The following is an 18,770-nucleotide window of genomic DNA, read 5'->3' as shown; positions in this document are numbered from 1 at the left end:
TCTGTACAATTTAGTAAGTCTTAAGTACTTTGCAACAACTTCCTTGAACGTGAAAGACAGTTTTTGAATGCTAGATCTGTATCGCGTTTCATTCCAGACTCGATCCTCTCTTTGATTGTAGATCTACTGTTTGCTGTTTACGCACTATCATATGATTCGCTATGTAACGTTTGGTAAGCTTACCTTGCCACAGCTTTCTTGTCTTTGTTGGCATTTCTGGCTGTGTTGACCGTCAGAATTATTTTAAGAACCAGGCTGCTGCAGTCGACATGTTTCGCATATTGTAGGGTTACCATGCTGCATAGGTAAAGTGGCTTGTATAACCTGACTATTCTGTTTCAAAACACTGTTTATATTTGTGTAGGTTGTAGTCATCATAACTAATCGCATTTTGCCATTTGTTTCAGAAAGGAGGTTAACCTACAACAAGATCGACGCTATGTCAGATATATGCCTCAGCCACATGAAGACTTCCGAATTTAGATCTACTCGGCATGGTGACAAGTCTTGATGAAAAGTATAGGACTGAGGACAGCAGTGGAAAAAGTACATGGCAGGTACCTAACCTATTACCCTAGTCATTTTATCTGTTTGCCTTCTTTTGAAAATTATACATGGAGTTGATATGATGCGTTAGTTTTAACTGTGTGTGTGTGTGCGTGTGTGTGTGTGTGTGTGTGTGTGTGTGTGTGTGTGTGTGTGTGTGTGTGTGTGTGTGTTTGTGTATGTGTGTGTGTGTTACGGAGTGAGTGAGTTTGTGTTATGTTACTGTTTGTTGATTTCTTACGGGAGCCTTGAAGGCTTCGCCTCTTGTTTTGTGTGTGGTTTGATTCGTGGATCAAAAAAAAAATATATTATTTATTTATTTTACACAATAAAAAAAATTATTACAGTAAAATAAAACATTAAAACGTTCATAATAAACAATAGTAAACAAGAATTAAAAAAAAAAAAAAGACCGCCCATGCCGGGAATCGAACCCGGATCCCTTTGGCCACCAAGCCACCAACTTGAATCACTGACACTGTGTGTCCCTGTCGCTCTCTCTCGTGCTCTCTGTCTCTCTTTCAGTCTCACCGAGACCAAACAGTGCATTGTAGTTTCTTTGCCCAGACTAAATCCCCACCCGCTTGGCTTGCAAATCGTCTCGCATGCGATACGCATGCTTTTCTCGTATCGCATGCTTTTCGTCTCCACGAGAAAAATTCCGGCCGAAGTGTCAGTTGCGTGTCATAAATCAAATCTTCGTACTCGCAGAAAAATTCCTCTCGAACTTCGCCTTTAAGTTGGTGGTGGTAGTAGTGGTGGTGGTGGTGGAGTGTGTGTGTGTGTGTGTGTGTGTGTGTGTGTGTGTGTGTGTGTGTGTGTGTTTGTGTGTGTGTGTGTGTGTATGTGTGTGTGTGTGTATGTGTGTGTGTGTGTGTGTGTATGTGTGTGTGTGTGTGTGTGTGTGTGTGTGTAGAGCGATTATGAGAAAACTGCTAGACCGATCTTCATGAAACTGTCCATACAAATTCTTCCAGATACCACCTTCGTGTAGAAGACAAACTAACCAAAGGCACTATTTTTGTCCACATTTGATTTTATTAATGATAGCAATTGAAAGGGTAACTCACCTTTATCGTTCAATATCACATCTGTTGATGGACTGCTTTGGAATATTATGTCTTGTGACTCGCGCCGCTGTCAGCAATGAAACGTGACTGGAATAGACACACCGTCTTTTTGTCAATTGAACACCCGGATGAAATCATAAAAGCTGACGACGGTAATAAGGCCAAGAGCGCAAAACAAAACAAAAACGTGTTTATCGTAACACGGCCGACCCTTGCTGCGGTCTTGCGCGTGTTTGGATACAGAGAAAGGAAAGTAATGAATGCATGAATCAATCAATAAACCAATCAATCAATCAATCATCAATTAATCAATCATTCAATCATCAATTAATCAATCATTCAATCATCAATTAATCAATCATTCAATCATCAATTAATCAATCAATCAATCAATCAATCAACCAATAAATCATTCAATCAATCAATCAATCAAGAAAAAGAGAGTATGCGTAAAGTACAGAAAACGATATGATTATAATTCGTCTAGACGGCAAATAAAAAAACCTGTGTAGAATGTAACAGAACGCACACTTTTTTGTGTGTGGACCTCGCATTCCGTTTCAGGATTGAGCGAGACTGGTGTGATCACCTGAGACATGTCGAGTTCAGACTTGCTGTTTAGTTGAAATTGATCCTGCACTATTGACAGCACCTCTGAGTTATATATTCCCGCACGCAGTGTCCAGTGGGCCGAGGCGGTCGGGTGTGTTGTCGTTGGCAGACATGTTGTTGTCGCTATACACACACCGTGTTTTCCCAGTGACCTACTTTGTCTCTACTAAATTTGACTCCCGTTTTCGCTTTAAAGGTTGGTTGAAGGGTACCCAACTGGCATCCAAATTAAAGCTTAGATATTTTTCTTTTTATGTATACAAATTAAAACAACTCAAGTTGATCCTGGCAATATTTAGGGAAGGGTGAAGATGGAAAGAGAAAGTAGAGATGAACTAAGGAAAAACAAAAAGTGTAACAATACATTTTTTTCCAAGCCTTTGCTAAATACAAAGAGAGTAAAGGGCGGTACCTAGACTGTGAATATCTTTTGCAATTCAGCATTTTCACGTTTTGCAAGACGGAATCTTTAACAGTTTTTTCGTTTTGTTTTTTGCAAACATGCTGTGCAGTGTAATTAAAGGAATGCTTACATTTTCGTTTTTAGATAGACGAGGTTTCGATACGAGGGTGGTGGTGGTGGTGGTGTGTGTGAGTGTGTGTGTGTGTGTGTGTGTGTGTGTGTGTGTGTATGTGTGTGTACGTGTACGTGCATGTGTGTGTGTGTGTATGTGTATGTGTGCGTACGTGTACGTGCATGTGTGTGCGTGTGTGTGTGTATGCATGTGTGTGTATGCATGTGTGTGTATGTGTGCGTGTGTGTGTGTGTGTGTGTATGTGTGTCTACGTGTACGTGAATGTGTGTGTGCGTGTGTGTGTATGCATGTGTGTGTAAGTGTGCGTGTGTGTGTGTGTGTGTGTGTGTGTGAGGGTGTGTGTGTGTGTGTGTGTGTGTGTGTGTGTGATAAGCTTTGAGAAAGCACACAGACACAGACATTCCGTGTGTAAAATGCTCTGGGGTGGTATTTTTTAAAGCAAATGTATTGAAACTTTGGTGAAACATTCTTTGATTCTGTTTGGACAATGTGGTATTGCATTTCAGCTCCGAAGCTTAAACATGTCATAACTTAATGTGTTCTTTCAAGATGCCATTTGAATAGAATGTTGAATAACAAATTAAATGTTACAATTTTTATGTTGGTATTCCCTATCAATTCCTGAATACAAAAATATATAAATACGCCATGTTTATTCTGAAAATGAGCTCGGAATTAAAACAATGGATTTATTTGGTCTTATTTTAGGCTGGTCCATTAATGTTTTCTAAATTTCATCAAGTATTGTTGCCTGCTTGTAGTAGGCGTGCTAACTAAGAAGGTTGGAAACTTGCAAGGATGGATAAAAAATTTCAGAGATATGGACGTTCAAAGTTTCCATTATTTGGCGTTATTTGCTGTTTTGCGTTGGTCAGTTTTGCGTCGCAATAGCGCTGACAATTTTTGTTGTAGAAATGAAAAGTTTTCTGGATAACCCGACACACACAGAGTGTATACCTCCAATTTTTTTCTTTGCTGTAATGTGCCCCAAAAATGACAAAAATTGCAAAAATCACAAGTCTAAAAAATGAATTTTGACTTTTTTGAAAATATTTCGTTTAACTGTTACAAAACGTTGGCGGGGCTAGTAGTAGGATCAAGTATAAACTGGCCCTTTTTTCAAATGTGCAATGTGCAATGTGCAAGGGTAGGGTCCAGCATAAAGTGATAGGTTAAGGTGCCTGTGTTTAAGTAGTGATAAGGAGGGATTGCGGATAAACGGTTTATTGAGTTTTATATTTTGTCATGTGATTTCATGTGCCTGTACAGACAGGTTGCTCGGTACTAATGACCACTCCAGCTGGGGTAATGACAGGATTACTGCTCCCCTGCAGTAATTGCCCCCATAGGGTCAATTACTGCCTTTTTTTATTGGGTGCTTATTGCAGGTGGATGCTTATCGCGGTTTGAGTAATGACAGTAATTGACCCTCCCTCTGTGTTTGATTGCCGGCAGCGGGGTTCACGCACAAGGTTTTGATAGGTACACCAGATAATATAGGTGTTATTTTGTTTTTGATATTTTTTTTCTTCGTTGTTGCGGTGTTTTGTTGTTGATAGACTATGTAAGAGGTAGGGTTATATGTGTGGTGGGAATAAAAATGTAAGTGCAAACAGGTGTGTGTGTGTGTGTGTGGTGTGTGTGTGTGTGTTGGTGGTATGGGAGTCGGTGTGAGTGCGCGTGCGTGTGTGTGTGTGTTGTGACTGCGACTGTTCGCCCTACCTCAGTCTGTCTCCACCTCGCAGCCGCTCTTATGGCAGATAGGTGGGTGTGTGTGTGTGTACGTGTGTTTGTGTGTGTGTATGTATGTGTGTGTGTGTGTGTGCGAGTGTGTGTGTACGTGTGTGTGTGTGTGTGTGTGTGTGTGTGAGCATGTGTGCGTGTGGATGTGTGTGTGTGTGTGTGTTGGTGGTATGGGTGTCAGTGCGAGTGCGCGTGCGTGCGTGCGTGTGTGTATGTGTGTGTGTGTGTGTGAGAGCACAAATTGAGTTTGTGACTTCGGCCTTTTTTCTTGCTCTGACCAGTGAGATGTTGATATGTTCACAGGTCGCTCCGTAATTGATGATCAAAGAAGTTAAGCCGCACGATCCATTCATCCAGGGCTCGACCAGCTCTGGGTTTTGGCGACAGTCCTTTGGAATCCCATCTCCTGATACATGGAGTGTACTGTTGTTGTGATCACTTTTCAAATAAAACATTAAATCGACACCGATAAGGAGTGAAGATTGAGTTGCGTTGTTGCTAGTCGTGGATGTGACAGAGGACGCACGCACGCAGTCACACACACACACATACACACACACATACACACACACACACACACACACACACACACACACACACACACACGCACACACATGTATTTCAGATTGTTTTAATCGCTCTTTGTGTCAATAACCAATTTGGTTCCGACAATAAAATATATTCTATTCTATTCTATTCTATTCACACACACACACACACACACACACACACACACACACACACACACACACGCACACACACACACACACACACGAGTAGCTCTTGATAATCACGTGTCTGATACAGTGAACGTAGGTGTTTTTTTTCTCCAAAACAAGACATTTAAAACACTTGGCGTCAGAATATTAATCATTGGCAGGTAAAGGGGCTCAGTTTCTTGGGCACTGGGCCAATTGTAGACAGGTTTGAACCTGTTTCAAGGTCTGCTTAAACCGTCTGGTAAAAATGCCAGCAAATTAAATATGTTAGTAGACTGAGGATCCTGACACTTATTTGTATATTGAAAACGGTTCATAATGTGGCTGTTGTGCTTAGTGCGACGATTGTGATATAATGCAACGCAACGCAACGCAAGTGGCGATGGCTTACGATGTGGCGACACCACTGACAGAGGCTTCAGGGGAGTTATAGCGTCCCTGGCAGTAGTCTCAGAGGTAGTGACGCCAAGAGGCGCAGCTTCAATGCGACACTATCGAGGCACTTCCACGACGATGAGCTGCGACCTGGCGCGCGACACGGCCATCAGCCTGTCCTCCGCCACGATCCTCTCCTCGCTGGTCCCCTCGTCTCTCCCCCCTCTCCTGCCAGGCAGCAACACCACCAGGGGGCGCTCCAACCCCTGCACATGCTCCCAATACGCCACCGTGACGCTGTCCGTTTTGCCCACAGCGACGTCCGCCACGTCTCTCTCCCACCTCTCCCAGCTGTGTCTCACGTCGGGCCTGCCCAACACGCACACTGGCAGACGTTCAGCACGCAGACCCAGCACAAAATGACTCGCTGTGCGCAACCAGCCGTGTCGATTGTAGGAGTGGTCGTGTAGGTCAACACTGCGGGTCAAGACGAACACGTCTCCGTAGCGTAACGGGGCCGGGCTCGTGATCATCATGCGCTCTGCACAGAAAGCAAAAAAGGGCAGTTAGCCCGGTCAGCGCAGTGGGTAGCGCTTCAGAAACTAGCCCGGTAAGGTCGGGTTCAAATCCCTCTGCAAGCCAAGAATTTGTGTTTGTTTAGTCCTTCATTTCTTCTTTTATTTGTCTAAACTCTTACCATACCCAACATGTATCACCATCTGTAGTGACTGAATGATTCATTGTAAAGTTTAGAAGTTCTGTAAAATGCAACAAGGTTTGCAAGATTGCCGCACTAGCAAGTACTAAGCTACTTCTCTTGAACAGTTTCGGCCCAGAATTCACTATTCTAATTTTAGTAACATCAGCTTGTGGGAACATCCCAAAGGACACGTGTTAGCGTGCGTGGCCGGACAGCCGCCACTGGTTGATATTTACTTGTGCAACCGAGTGCCGAAACACAACAATCACCTTTTGAGACAAAGCCTTTCAAACAGGATTGAGATTTAGAGCTAATTTCTAAGCCCTTAAGAAACTGCTATGGTTACGCAACGGTTCCCATGAACATACAAGGAGACAGAAGCCGCCAGACCCCATCACAAATAGAACTCTACAATTCACAGGTGTCAGCGACGTTGAACAAACGTCGAGCTATAAATAAACTTTGCCTCCAAAGGTGATCCTTGTGCTTCTTGCACTCGGTTAGTAACCGAAGCTGGAACACTACAATCACCTTTGGAGGCAAGTCCAATCAGACAGGATTGACATTTCGCCTCCAGCTGATTATAGTGTTCCGGCATTCGGTAACACTTGTAAGAAATACACTTGTGTGACACCTTACCTGTGGCACCCACACGAAGACGGCGTAGTTCTGCAGCCACGTTGTGTCCACACAGCTCACAGTCCACCGGCCACCGACCTGTGTGAGCGTCGCCATGGTGACTCAGCCGTATCACGCTCAGGCCGTCTCCAGGGGAGGGAACCCCGTTGTTGCTGTACTGACTGAAATGGGTCAACTCCTCGCGTGCTAGCTGCACGAGCCTTTGGATGACCGGAGCGCTGCGCAGGGGCAGTGTCAGCTCCACTCGGACAAGGTCCGATGGGACGTCACGATGTCCGATACGCGCGGCCCAGAGGTGGAGGCCGGGGAATCGGTCAGCGAGCTCCTTCAAGAGTCTCCTGTTGCGTTGTCCTTCAGCTGTACTGTGGCATGGAATGAAGACATGAACTGTGATGGAATGAAGACATGTACTGTGATGGAATGAAGACATGAACTGTGATGGAATGAAGACATGAACTGTGATGGAATGAAGACATGAGCTGTGATGGAATGAAGACATGAACTGTGATGGAATGAAGACATGAGCTGTGATATGTGTGCATAAAGCGTGTATAAAGTATTCACAATTTCTATTGTGTAGGCTAAATCGTATGTAACAGTCATGTCCAATATAGGCATTTAGACCTAACGGACAATAAGCCCCCAATTTCAGTTCAGTTGTGTAAGTTCGAAGTGTTATTCATTGGTGTGTGTGTGATATCACTGTAAATAATGTTATGCTGTCGCTGTATTGTGATTGTACAGCGCTTTGAGCGGGGTTAAACCCTGGATACATGCGCTATAGAAATAATTATTATGCATCATCATTAGCATTATCATTAATACTGAGCTTGCTCCCTGCCCGTGTGCTGTAAACACGCTGGTAATGGATGATGTTGGGATGTCAAGTTTCTATGGACTGCAAAGGGTTGCTTTTTTTTGGAAGAAAGAGGGAAACAAAGCTGCGTGACACTCTGTGCCAATCTCTAGCGAGCGGCGTGTTTCCGAGGCCACACTGACGTCGTCAACAGGCATGTGTAAGACACGCCTCTCAGTAACAATTGGCATATTTTGTCACGTGGTTTTGTTTGCCCCCTCTGCAGCCTGTACAAACTTGACAGTTAATTCCGGAATTCTTCTATTGGCCATTGCCGGATTTGAAACCTATAAAGAAACACACACACATAAAAAAACAACCCCCTCCACACACACACACACACACAAATACACACACCCCTCCCACATACACACACACACAAACAAACCCCCTCACACACACATAAACAAACAACCCCCCTACACACACACACAGACAAACAAATAAACACACACAAACAAACCCCCTCCCACATACACACACACACATAAACAACCCCCCTACACACACACAGACAAACAAATAAACACACACACACACACAAACAAACCCCCTCACACATACACACACATAAACAAACAACCCCCCTACACACACACACACACACGCACACAGACAAACAAATAAACACACACACACAGAAACAAACCCCTCACACATACACACACACATAAACAAACAACCCCCTACACACACACACAGACAAACAAATAAACACACACACACAAACAAACCCCCTCACACACACACAAGCACACAAACAAAACCCCTCACACACACACAAGCACACAAACAAAACCACTCACACACACACAAACACACACACTTCACAGAGAAGTTGGCCTGATCCATCAGTATGTATAACAGTTCATCCCGCCCCCCCCCCTCACACACACACCCACACACACACACCTTACAGTGAAGTTGGCCTCATCCATCAGTATGTATAACTGTCCATCCCGCGCACAGGCCGACAGCTCGGTCACAGCCCTGGCGACATCTTCAGCCTTGGTGAAGTCATATTGGTGGCGACACACAGTGCCGGACGTGTGTGCTGGGTGCGGGTGTTGGTTCAGCATCACGTTCAGCTGGTGTGCAATGCCGATGCTGATGGCTGTGGAGGCGCGCGCTGTGGTCAGCACGTGCACATCCCGACCCTCGAGGAGCCATCGCAACCCTTGCAGTTCCATCATCACTGTTTTGCCTGTTTGCACGCGTGTTTTGGTGAATGGGTGCACTCTCGCATTGACGCATAAAGACACACACGCACGCATGCACGCACGCACGCACACACACACACAAACACGTACACACACGCACGCACGCACACACACACACACACAATCACACACACACAATCATACACACACACACACACACAATCACACAATCACTCACACACACACACACACACTCACACACACACACACACACACACACACACACACACACACACACACAGATGTCTAATAAAAAGAAAAGAAAAAGCGACTTTTATTCACCAATTCATATTTACGATGTACACCTCAATCTCCCGGCCATTTCGGGCCGATGTTTGTGGACAAGTCGTCAGTGAGAAGGTGGGGGAGGTGATCATTGAGAAAATGTGTGTCTGTCTCTGTCAGTCTGTCTCTGTCAGTCTGTCTCTGTGTCTGTCTCTGTCAGTCTGTGTGGGGGCCATGTTTTTAAAGTGGTGTCCGTGCGGCTTTTCAGAAAGCTTGCTTGGCTCTGGACGAGAGAAGTTGGACTGAATAACCACATGTTTTACCCTAACAAGTCGCAAAAAACGTCAATTCCGACCCATAAGTCTTTCAAATATTACTTTATAGGACAAGAAACAGTTTTCCGAGGTGTTTTTATTTTTATCGAGGACCTTGAACAAAATAGTGAAAAGCTTTCCAAAGAAACAAATCTTAATTTCCGTGCGATCTCTGCCCTTAAGTGCTTACACAACCTATCATTAACTAAACGAGGGGCAAAATTGAACGGTTTTAATGACAAACAAAACTCTTACACCTTGAAGAGGTGCAGCAAAGGTGAATATTTTAGAAAATGAATAGACACAAAAACTAAGTTCTATAAAAAGAAATATACACATTTTCCGTGAGAATTCCTTATTATTACCTATATACAATGTATATATCTATAAGTGTCTATTCGTCGCGATATAACCTTCGTGGTTGAAAACGACGTTAAACACCAAATAAAGAAAGAAAGATAAGTGTCTACAGACTACTATTTACTCCATGTTTCTACAAAAAGAAACGTTATAATATACACATTTCCGTGGGAATACCTTATTATTACCTATTTACAATGTATATATCTATAAGTGTATTTCATTTACTCCGTGGTTCTATTCAAAATGTTTGAGTGATACATGATGAAGGAATGGTGAATATACATTGTGTGTGGACGGATGCGTGTCATTTGATAACACGCCCGATGATATGCTTGGCACACCAAAACATTCAAGTTGAAAGAAAGCAAAGACATCCATGTAAAACAATGTACTTTTTTTCTGACCTGTTCGCCCGATAATGATGTGCTTGGCACACCAAAAAATAGAAGATGAAAGAAAGCAATTAAATCCATGAATAATAATGTACTCTTTTCTGACCTGTTCGCCCGATAATGATGTGCTTGGCACACCAAAATATAGAAGTTGAAAGAAAGCCAAGAAATCCATGAAAAATAGTGTCATCTTTTCTGACCTGTTCCTGGTGGACCAGTGAGGCAGACCAGAGCTGGGTTTTTGGCCATCAGGCCAATTTGTTGAGGGGTCAGGACTAGAGGTTCCAGCCTCCGACTGAGTTCTGCAACGGCTTCTCCCTCGGTCCGCACCTCCACCTCTGTGTTTCCACAGACAATTCATGCCATCACAATTCAAGGCAGATTTGCTACCACGAAAGGCTTATGAGTATAAGATAGGTTTTTGCGTGTACGTGGGCAGCCGTTCCGCCATGCGCATGCGCTAATGTAGGATGGCGTTATCTTTCTTTAATTTTTCGTATTTTCAAAGCATAATGTTGATAACAGAGAAGTGGCTCAGTCAACTCATCTTTGCAGCCCTATGACGTAGAGCCAAGTTGAAATAGCACACAATTTAAAGACTGTACCTGTCACAAACTTCTCACGAAAGTATAATTTTGTTGTGAAAACCTACAATCACAAAACGTTTACAACTTCACTGGCCAATACGACCCTGACGGACAAAGAAGTCGAAAAACTTATTCCGTGCTTGAAAATTATCAAGCTTATGTACTTACAAAGATATAGCTGCAAATGTTTCTGAGAATATCCAGTTCTACTTCTTCTTTTACCTGCAAACTATCCGGCTGTGACCCTAACATTGGGTGAGGTTCAACAATGCCTGGTTTGAACAGCACCAAGGTCTAACAAATAAGATAAGATAAGATAACATTTGATATTGTCCTGTGGGGTTACGGTAATACCCTCATAGACATTTCTCATTGGGGAAAGCGAGCTGCCATACAGTACGGCGCTGCCCATTTTTTTCTTCTTTTTCCTGCATGCGTGTATTCGTGTTTCCAAGCCCTGAGACTTTCACTGTGTCTTTAGCCGGAGCCGACCCCCATCCAGGATAAGCTGTACGGCACGGCGGCGTCCCTGCAGATGACCACTACATTTCTCAATTGGACTGGTCTCCACGTGTAGCGGCAACAAGAAGAAGAAGAAGACTGTGTCTTTATCGTCCGCATGCGTACACACAGGGATGTTCGGACACCAAGGAGAGTCTACACAAAGTTGACTCCGGGAAATAAATCCCTCGCCGAACGTGGCGATCGAACCCACGCCGATAGTGGTGTTTGTAGCCGGCGCCGCTACCTTCTTCTTCTTCTGCGTTCCCGGCCATGCGTCTAGATGTCCAGTCCGGTGTTGAGTGCGAATCCCGCAGTGTCGCCGCTACCGACTGAGCTATTTCCCCGCATACACGTCGGGTGTAAGAGGGCAGACTCTGTTCAAAGATCTTGCTTTGGAAATGTCTGAGAAAACCGTAAAGTCCCATTTATTTATTTACGTTTTTATTTTTTGTATCTTTTTATCTATGTAGTAATTCATTAATATATTCATTCGTAAATAAGTTATACATTTGTCAAAAAACAGCCGGCCGCTGGCCTAACATTGGTAATTCTATAAAAAAAAAAATTAAAGTATTAAAAAAATAGATTAAAAAAAACGATAAAAAAAAAACGGTGTCGTGATAGAAAATTGATTGTCGTCTTCGTTGGTAAACACTGTAACTCCCAGTCACCACTTTCTCTGGGTCAATCATTTTCTGAATACTGAACTTTTGGAAATTTATCATCGCTGATTTCCATTATTTTTGACACATCCGTCACCAGTGAGCGTTTGCTCTTTATTATTCTTTGCCTACCCCTTGTTCTGTTGATAGTGAGTGAGAAAACAAACTCTCTTTGCCCTCAGATTTCTTACTTTGCTTTGCATTGAAGCAGGACGAGACACTCCAGTGGATGCTCACAGTAGTCGCCGGACCAACAAATCTGGAAGATACAATAGTATTAAAAAAAAATCAATTTGAGATAAACTTGATTAGTAAGTATTAAGTAACACATACAGTTGTAGATTACTGTGGAGAAATGTTTTTTAATTGCATTTCATTTTGTAATTCTATTTTAAAAAAATTCATGCAAATGATAGTGTTTTAAAAAAAAAAACTCGTTCTGCCCTGCAAGGCATTTGTTTTGGCTATTTGGCACACTTTTTTTTGGACGGACACTCACATGGGGGTACCGTAAAATTGACCTAGTTTTGAATTCTTCTTCTTTTGTGTTTATGGGCTGCAACTCTCTCTTGCATTCGTTGTTGTTGTTGTTGTTGTTGTTGTTGTTGTATCTGTTGACGTTGTTGTTGTTGTTGTTGTTGTTGTATCTGTTGTTGTTGTATCTGTTGTTGTTGTTTTGTACTGGAAACTTGCAGTCTCCCAGTAAGGTAATATATTGTACTACGTTGCAAGCCCCTGGAGCAATTTTTTGATTAGTGCTTTTGTGAACAAGAAACAATTAACAAGTGGCTCTATCCCATCTCCCCCCCTTTCCCCGTCGCGATATAACCTTCGTGGTTGAAAACGACGTTAAACACCAAATAAAGAAAGAAAGAAAGTTGTTGTTGTTGTTGTTGTTGGTATTGTTTTTTTGTTGTTGTTTTTTTGCACGAGTGGGCTTTTACGTGAATGGTCGTTTTCTTTTTCACGCAACTTTCACCAATGGTTTACAGGACATTTTTTCTTGCGCATTTGGTCCGGTGACTGTGTATACACACAAAGGAGGATATGGCCCTAGCAGCTCTGCACAATGTTTGAGATAAGAAAAATATCCATCCTTAATCCAACAGGCAAAGCCGAGATTCGAACCCTGAACCCTGAACTTTAGAAAGCCAACGTCATTACTACTAAGCTTTACCACCATCGTTTCGAATTTTAAAAAATCTACAAAAATTAAGAATGCGACATTTGGTATTATTTGTTAACTCGTTCGTGCAGGAAGAGAAACCAATCAATTATCTTTATAGTGCGAAGCAGTCGTATTATTTTTATAGTGCGAAGCAGTCATATTATATTTATAGTGCGAAGCAGTCATATTATCTTTATAGTGCGAAGCAGTCATATTATTTTTAATGGATATTTTGTAAACTGTTCATGCTATGCAACGCCAACAGTGTGGGAAGAAAGTAACCATGCTTGCTTTACCTTGCCACGATAACCAGGTAGAGTTGGTCAGTGAGCTGAGGGTCCACAACACAGGCCATCCTGTGACGCCACCAGCTGGTCAGTCTGGACATCACGTGGCCTGTAACCTCCCAGAATGCCGCAGGGTCTGACAGGTGGTCAGAACAGCAACACAACTGGACAGCCTCCGTGACACTGGGTGCATCCAGCGTTCTACACACTGCCTGGGACACAGACAAATGACACTTTACGCTGAGGATTGGATGTTTCACAAGAATGAACCTATCACGTTTGACCAAAAGTCCAATTCATTCCATTGAAAAATGAGGTCGTCACAGTGCCGCCTGATTTTTTCCCCAAAAAAAGCCAGATATGACGTCATCTGAGACAGTTATGGAAAAAATGACAATTAAATCTGGGGATATGATTTGGAACAGTTTGAATGTAAAGTTCCATGGAGATCTGTCCAGTAGTTTTCCGGGAAATGCTCTAAACACACACACACACACACACACACACACACACACACACACACACATGCACTCACACAGGCGCGCGTGCACCCACACATTCATACACACAATCATGCAATCACACACATACGCCACCACCCTCGTCTCGATTCCGAGTCTATCTGAAAACATTTAGTATAAACTTGACTTCATAATTTCAGTTCATTCTTGGTTCGTTCAGTATTGCTCAGTTCATAATTTCAGTTCAGTTTTGCTTCGTTCAGTTCATACACTTCAGTTCAGTTTTGTTTCGTTTAGTACAACACAGTTTATACAGTCCAGTTCATTTTTGGTTCGTTCAGTATAGCACAGTTCATACCATTAGTTCAGTTTAGGCTTGTTCAACAAAGCTCAGTTAAATTAAGTCCATTTTGTCCATTTTGTCTAGGTATGTGTGTGTATATGCGTTAAGGTCATATTTCATGTTGATAAACTTTGTGCATGTTGTATGTTAGTATATAAAAGACAAGAACAGCAACAAATATCTAAAACAAACAAAGTGTTCCATCACATTTTTTAAAAAAATATTTAAAAATTATTAGTCCACACCTGTTGCAGCTCCTCATTACTTTCTAGGACTTTCCTCAGCTGGTCACCACTGACGTAGGGCAGTATCAGAGCTTTCCTGACGGTCAGGCCAGGCGCCACGTCACTGACCATGTGTCTGGCGTGCACCTCACACTTGTCCAGCTGCTCCATGGCCTTGAACAGAACTTTGGTCACTTTCTTGTCCGAGACGCTCGCCTCGTTCCAACCCACGGACTTCATTTCCCCCACCAGGATGCCGTGGTGGCGGTGGATGACCAGGATGTCAAAGTCTCCCTGCACCCCGTGGTCACGAGCCGTGTCGGGCAGCGTGGCGGGCTTGGGCAGCGTCTTCGTCGTGCTCTGGTGGACCTTCGTTTTGAAATCAACAACTGTTTATTCGCACCAACTGGTTTGATCAGGTCACACAACGAAATAAAGAAAAAGAAAAACATTTTAGAAACGAACAAACATACATAAAACAACAACAACAACAACAACAACACCCCACCACCACCACCAACAACAACAACAACAACAGCAACATATTAACAAACAGACTAACAAAAAGACTAACAAAAAGACTAACAAATGAGCAACATCCAAGCAAGCAGGCAAGCAACTAACAAACAATCAAATGGAAAACAAAATAAAATAAAATGCTTCTAACTAAGATGCCAATTAAAGCCTAACAAAAGCTACAGTTAAACATAACAACGCTTTTGTTTCATTCTGTGGAGAGGAAAAAGACGAAGACCCCAGTTTTCCTGGCTGTCACGTGACCTGAATAAATCGAGTAAGCCATCTTTTAGTGTGCACGAGTCGTTTCATCTGATAATTATAATACTCTACACCTTGACACTTTATTCAACAACAAAATCGATTAACATTTAAACAAAATATATATTCTCTATTAACCCAAAGCTGGGAAATTCGGGTCGCCCCCGCCCAGTGGAAAGCTAGCAGCAACATGAGTCGCGCTACCCAGGTGTGGGCGTGTGTAGGTGTAATCAGCCACCTGCACTTATGGCAGAATGACCGAGGTCTTTTACTTGCCATCGTGATACCGTCTCCGAGTCTGCCAATAAAGTTGACCCGTGTCCGTCCCTTCCGGGTTTCGAACCTGCGACCTTAGGATCACAAGTCCAGTGCTCTACCAACTGAGCTCCCCTGCTCTCCATTTGAATAAATGATGCTTCATGTACCACAGGTACTTTGCCCATTAGGGACTAGAGAATAGTATTCGATACCGCTCCCCATTTATGCTCCCCATGCAAAGATAAAGGCGGTGGACCTTCTTGTTGAGGTAATGCTTGAAGTTGAGCTCGGACACCACGAACATGACCTCACTCCGGGTCTGACCCAGTTCCTGCAGGTTGAAGAGCACGTGCTGCTGGGCGAAGTCGGCCTGGATGACGCCCTTGGGGTTCACGTGACAAAGCTGGACAAGCGCGGACTGGTTGGTACCCGGTACAGTCACTGCTTCGTAAGGTACCCGGTTAAAATGTACAGGAGGGACGACATAGGTTCGTGTGAGAATATTCGGGTAGTAAGATTTCACAGTATCTACCATTTCCAGCAGTTTTAAACTGGCGTTTGAAGATTCTTGAGTTTCTCTGTCTGCCATGGTGTGTTGTTCGGTTCAGCATACAGTTTTCTGAGGGAAAGAAAGACACATTGTATAGTATGTTCCCCGTTTTGAATTGTTTTTTTTCACTAGGCCAACTTCGGAAATTTAATTTTATTCATCATTTTCATATAATTTTCTGAGCTTGTTTTTAATCTAAATATATCATATTTATATGTTTTTGGGATCAGAAAATGATGAAAAATAAGAATAAATTATTTTTGGATCGTTTTATAAAAACATAATTTTAATTACATTTTTTAGATTTTTAATGACTAAACTCATTAATTAATTTGTAAGCATCCAAGCTGAAATGCAATACCAAAGTCCGGCCTTTGTTGAAGAATGCTTGACCAAATTTTCAATCCATTTTCTTAAAAAATGAAGGCGTGACAGTGCCGCCTCAACTTTCACAAAAAGCCGGATATGACGTCATTAAAGACATTTATAAAAACAGAAATGAAAAAACGTCTACATACACCACACCCTCGAGCTCGTCTCGATTCCCCGTCTATGTTAAGACATTTAGTCAAAACTTGACTAAAATGTAAAAATGAGTTCTGAATTTTGCAAATTGGCATAGTTTTCGACTACAAAATAAACGTTGGCATAAAACTACCCACTCTGCAGAGAAAACAGCCACAGTGTATATCTATAGGCTAGATGTGCGGAATGAGTGCAATTGCCAAGGATACTGTTATCAGTTTATCCCGTGTAAAGCCCTGGACGGAGCTGGGGCAGAATGCACCATCACACACACACAAGAAGGAAGATATCTAGGAAGGATTTGTTTTAACCTTACAATGATTTAAAGGCACAGTAAGCCTTCCGTAAACCATCACAGATACTGTCAGGCTTTTACACACAGTACAAACACCATTCCATTTGAACGCTCGCTGAACGGGAACATCCTAGGTGCCCTACGTAAAGAGCGAGCAATTTTCAAAGAATTAATTTCGTGGATTGTCTGTCACAAGTGTCAGACAATCGGACGGTGCTTTTTTGCGCTTCTCATGACCTAACTTTTGAAATCTAAATAATAAATTGACAGCTTGTTACACAAACATTCTTAAATCATAAAAGAAATCTTTTTTCATCAAGACAAGATCAGAACAATACGAAGTTATGAAAGTTTACAAAAAGATAGCCCGGAAGCAGGGTCACGCAAGGTCGTGGTTCTCGTAGCAGACGACGCTGCCTGGCGCCAGTTCCTCTGAACCGTTAACCGCCACTGCTCTAGTTCGCAGCCGTTTCAATGTTGCATTTCAGATTCAAAGGTACACAATAACGTGCTATTGCAGATAAGCTTACAGAGATTTGCATTGAAATGACAAACTGGCGGCTAAATTGTGAAAAAAGGGAAACTGGATTACACGGGTTCACGATGGCTCAGAGGTAAGATAAACCACGCAAAAATAAATTCTTTAAAAATTGCTCGCTCTTTACAGAGGGCACCTACAATGTTCTCAAGCGGTCAGTGTTTAAATGAAATGGTGTTTGTACTGTGTGTTAAAGCCTGACAGTATCTGTGATGGTTTACGGGAGGCTTACAGTACTGTGCCTTTATAGGGACATTGATGAAGTAACGATTTGTCTTTTTGTCGCAGATTACGATATAAATGCATTTTTTTCAAACGGATAGCTGCCTGAGGCATGACTGAAAGCCCTATGTGCTCCGTGCACCTAAACGTGATAAGTTCATGAACTTTAACTAGTGATCACGAATGAATCAAAATATGTCTTACCTTTGACGTGTAACTCCGTGAACGTTGATGTCTTGCCTCGAACAAGGATGACGATGACTGGAAATTTCAGGTTTTTTTTACCGTATTAAACCTGAAACTACCGGAAACAAAATAGTCAGCCAGTTACAGCTACCTGTCTTCGTTTCAGGTGATAGTTGTTGTTCCTTGTAACTGTAACTGAACCAGTGCGGTGATACCAGTTGAGTGTCTAGTAGTTCCGTTGGTATAGAGCTCTGGACTCGTGATCCCCGGGTTCCCGGTTCAAATCCAGACCAGGACGGACACGGGTCAACTTTCCATGATGTCTTTAGAGACGGTATCCATGTTCCATCCATGTGTCAACGCCGTGGAACGTCAAATGCCTCTGTCATTGTCTCAGACGTGCTGGTGGCTGTTCACACCAAAACACGTACAGTCCTGGCGGCTAGCACGACTCGTGTTGCTGCTAGCTTTCCACTGAGAGAAATTAAGCGACCCGAATTTTGCAGCGATGTGACAATACAGTATTAAGTGCAGCGTAGGAGCAGCTTCTGTGAATTCCATGTTCCTCGCGATCGAGTCTTGACTGAGTTACATTTGACCGGCGTGTAAGCTTGGTTACTCCAACATCTTTATTTCCCTCTTTCTTTCTTCTCTCTCTTTTTTAATTTTTTTAAAATTCATTGATTTTTTTTAAATTTCGTATTGCAACGAAGTGGAACATCACCGTGTCTAATGACCTAGCCGTGACACTGAGGCGCATAGGTTTCCTGCGTGAAGCCCTTCAACAAACGGTTTATAAAGATGTGTTGGCTGATGTAAGTCATTGAAAGGAATGGTACACAGTACACTACAAATATTAAAAACAAAGTATTG

The 18,770-nt window shown here is 42.7% G+C and overlaps 1 protein-coding gene and 1 long non-coding RNA gene across 2 annotated transcripts; one reads left to right on the top strand and one right to left on the bottom strand.

Annotated features, from left to right (window-relative positions):
• The first annotated feature begins 4,461 nt into the window (after positions 1 to 4,461).
• Positions 4,462 to 4,983, top strand: LOC138976850 (uncharacterized). Its single transcript, XR_011459180.1, has 2 exons — positions 4,462 to 4,528; positions 4,811 to 4,983. It is a non-coding gene; the product is annotated as an uncharacterized lncRNA (long non-coding RNA).
• Positions 4,984 to 5,043: 60 nt separating this feature from the next.
• On the bottom strand, positions 5,044 to 18,706 carry LOC138976849 (uncharacterized). Its single transcript, XM_070349739.1, has 9 exons — positions 17,916 to 18,706; positions 15,838 to 16,200; positions 14,568 to 14,915; positions 13,528 to 13,730; positions 12,255 to 12,322; positions 10,511 to 10,648; positions 8,709 to 9,000; positions 6,941 to 7,302; positions 5,044 to 6,142 (listed from the first exon to the last, which is right to left on the bottom strand). The coding sequence occupies exons 2-9, from the start codon at positions 16,168 to 16,170 to the stop codon at positions 5,718 to 5,720; spliced, it is 2,169 nt and encodes a 722-aa protein (XP_070205840.1). The 5' UTR covers positions 16,171 to 16,200; positions 17,916 to 18,706; the 3' UTR covers positions 5,044 to 5,717.
• Positions 18,707 to 18,770: the final 64 nt, after the last annotated feature.

Source organism: Littorina saxatilis, linkage group LG9 (genome assembly GCF_037325665.1).
Source record: "Littorina saxatilis isolate snail1 linkage group LG9, US_GU_Lsax_2.0, whole genome shotgun sequence".
In the NCBI taxonomy this organism is placed as follows: Eukaryota; Metazoa; Mollusca; class Gastropoda; order Littorinimorpha; family Littorinidae; genus Littorina; species Littorina saxatilis.
The sequence above is the reverse complement of the archived record's forward strand: the minus strand, read 5'-3'. Positions and strand labels throughout refer to the sequence as shown.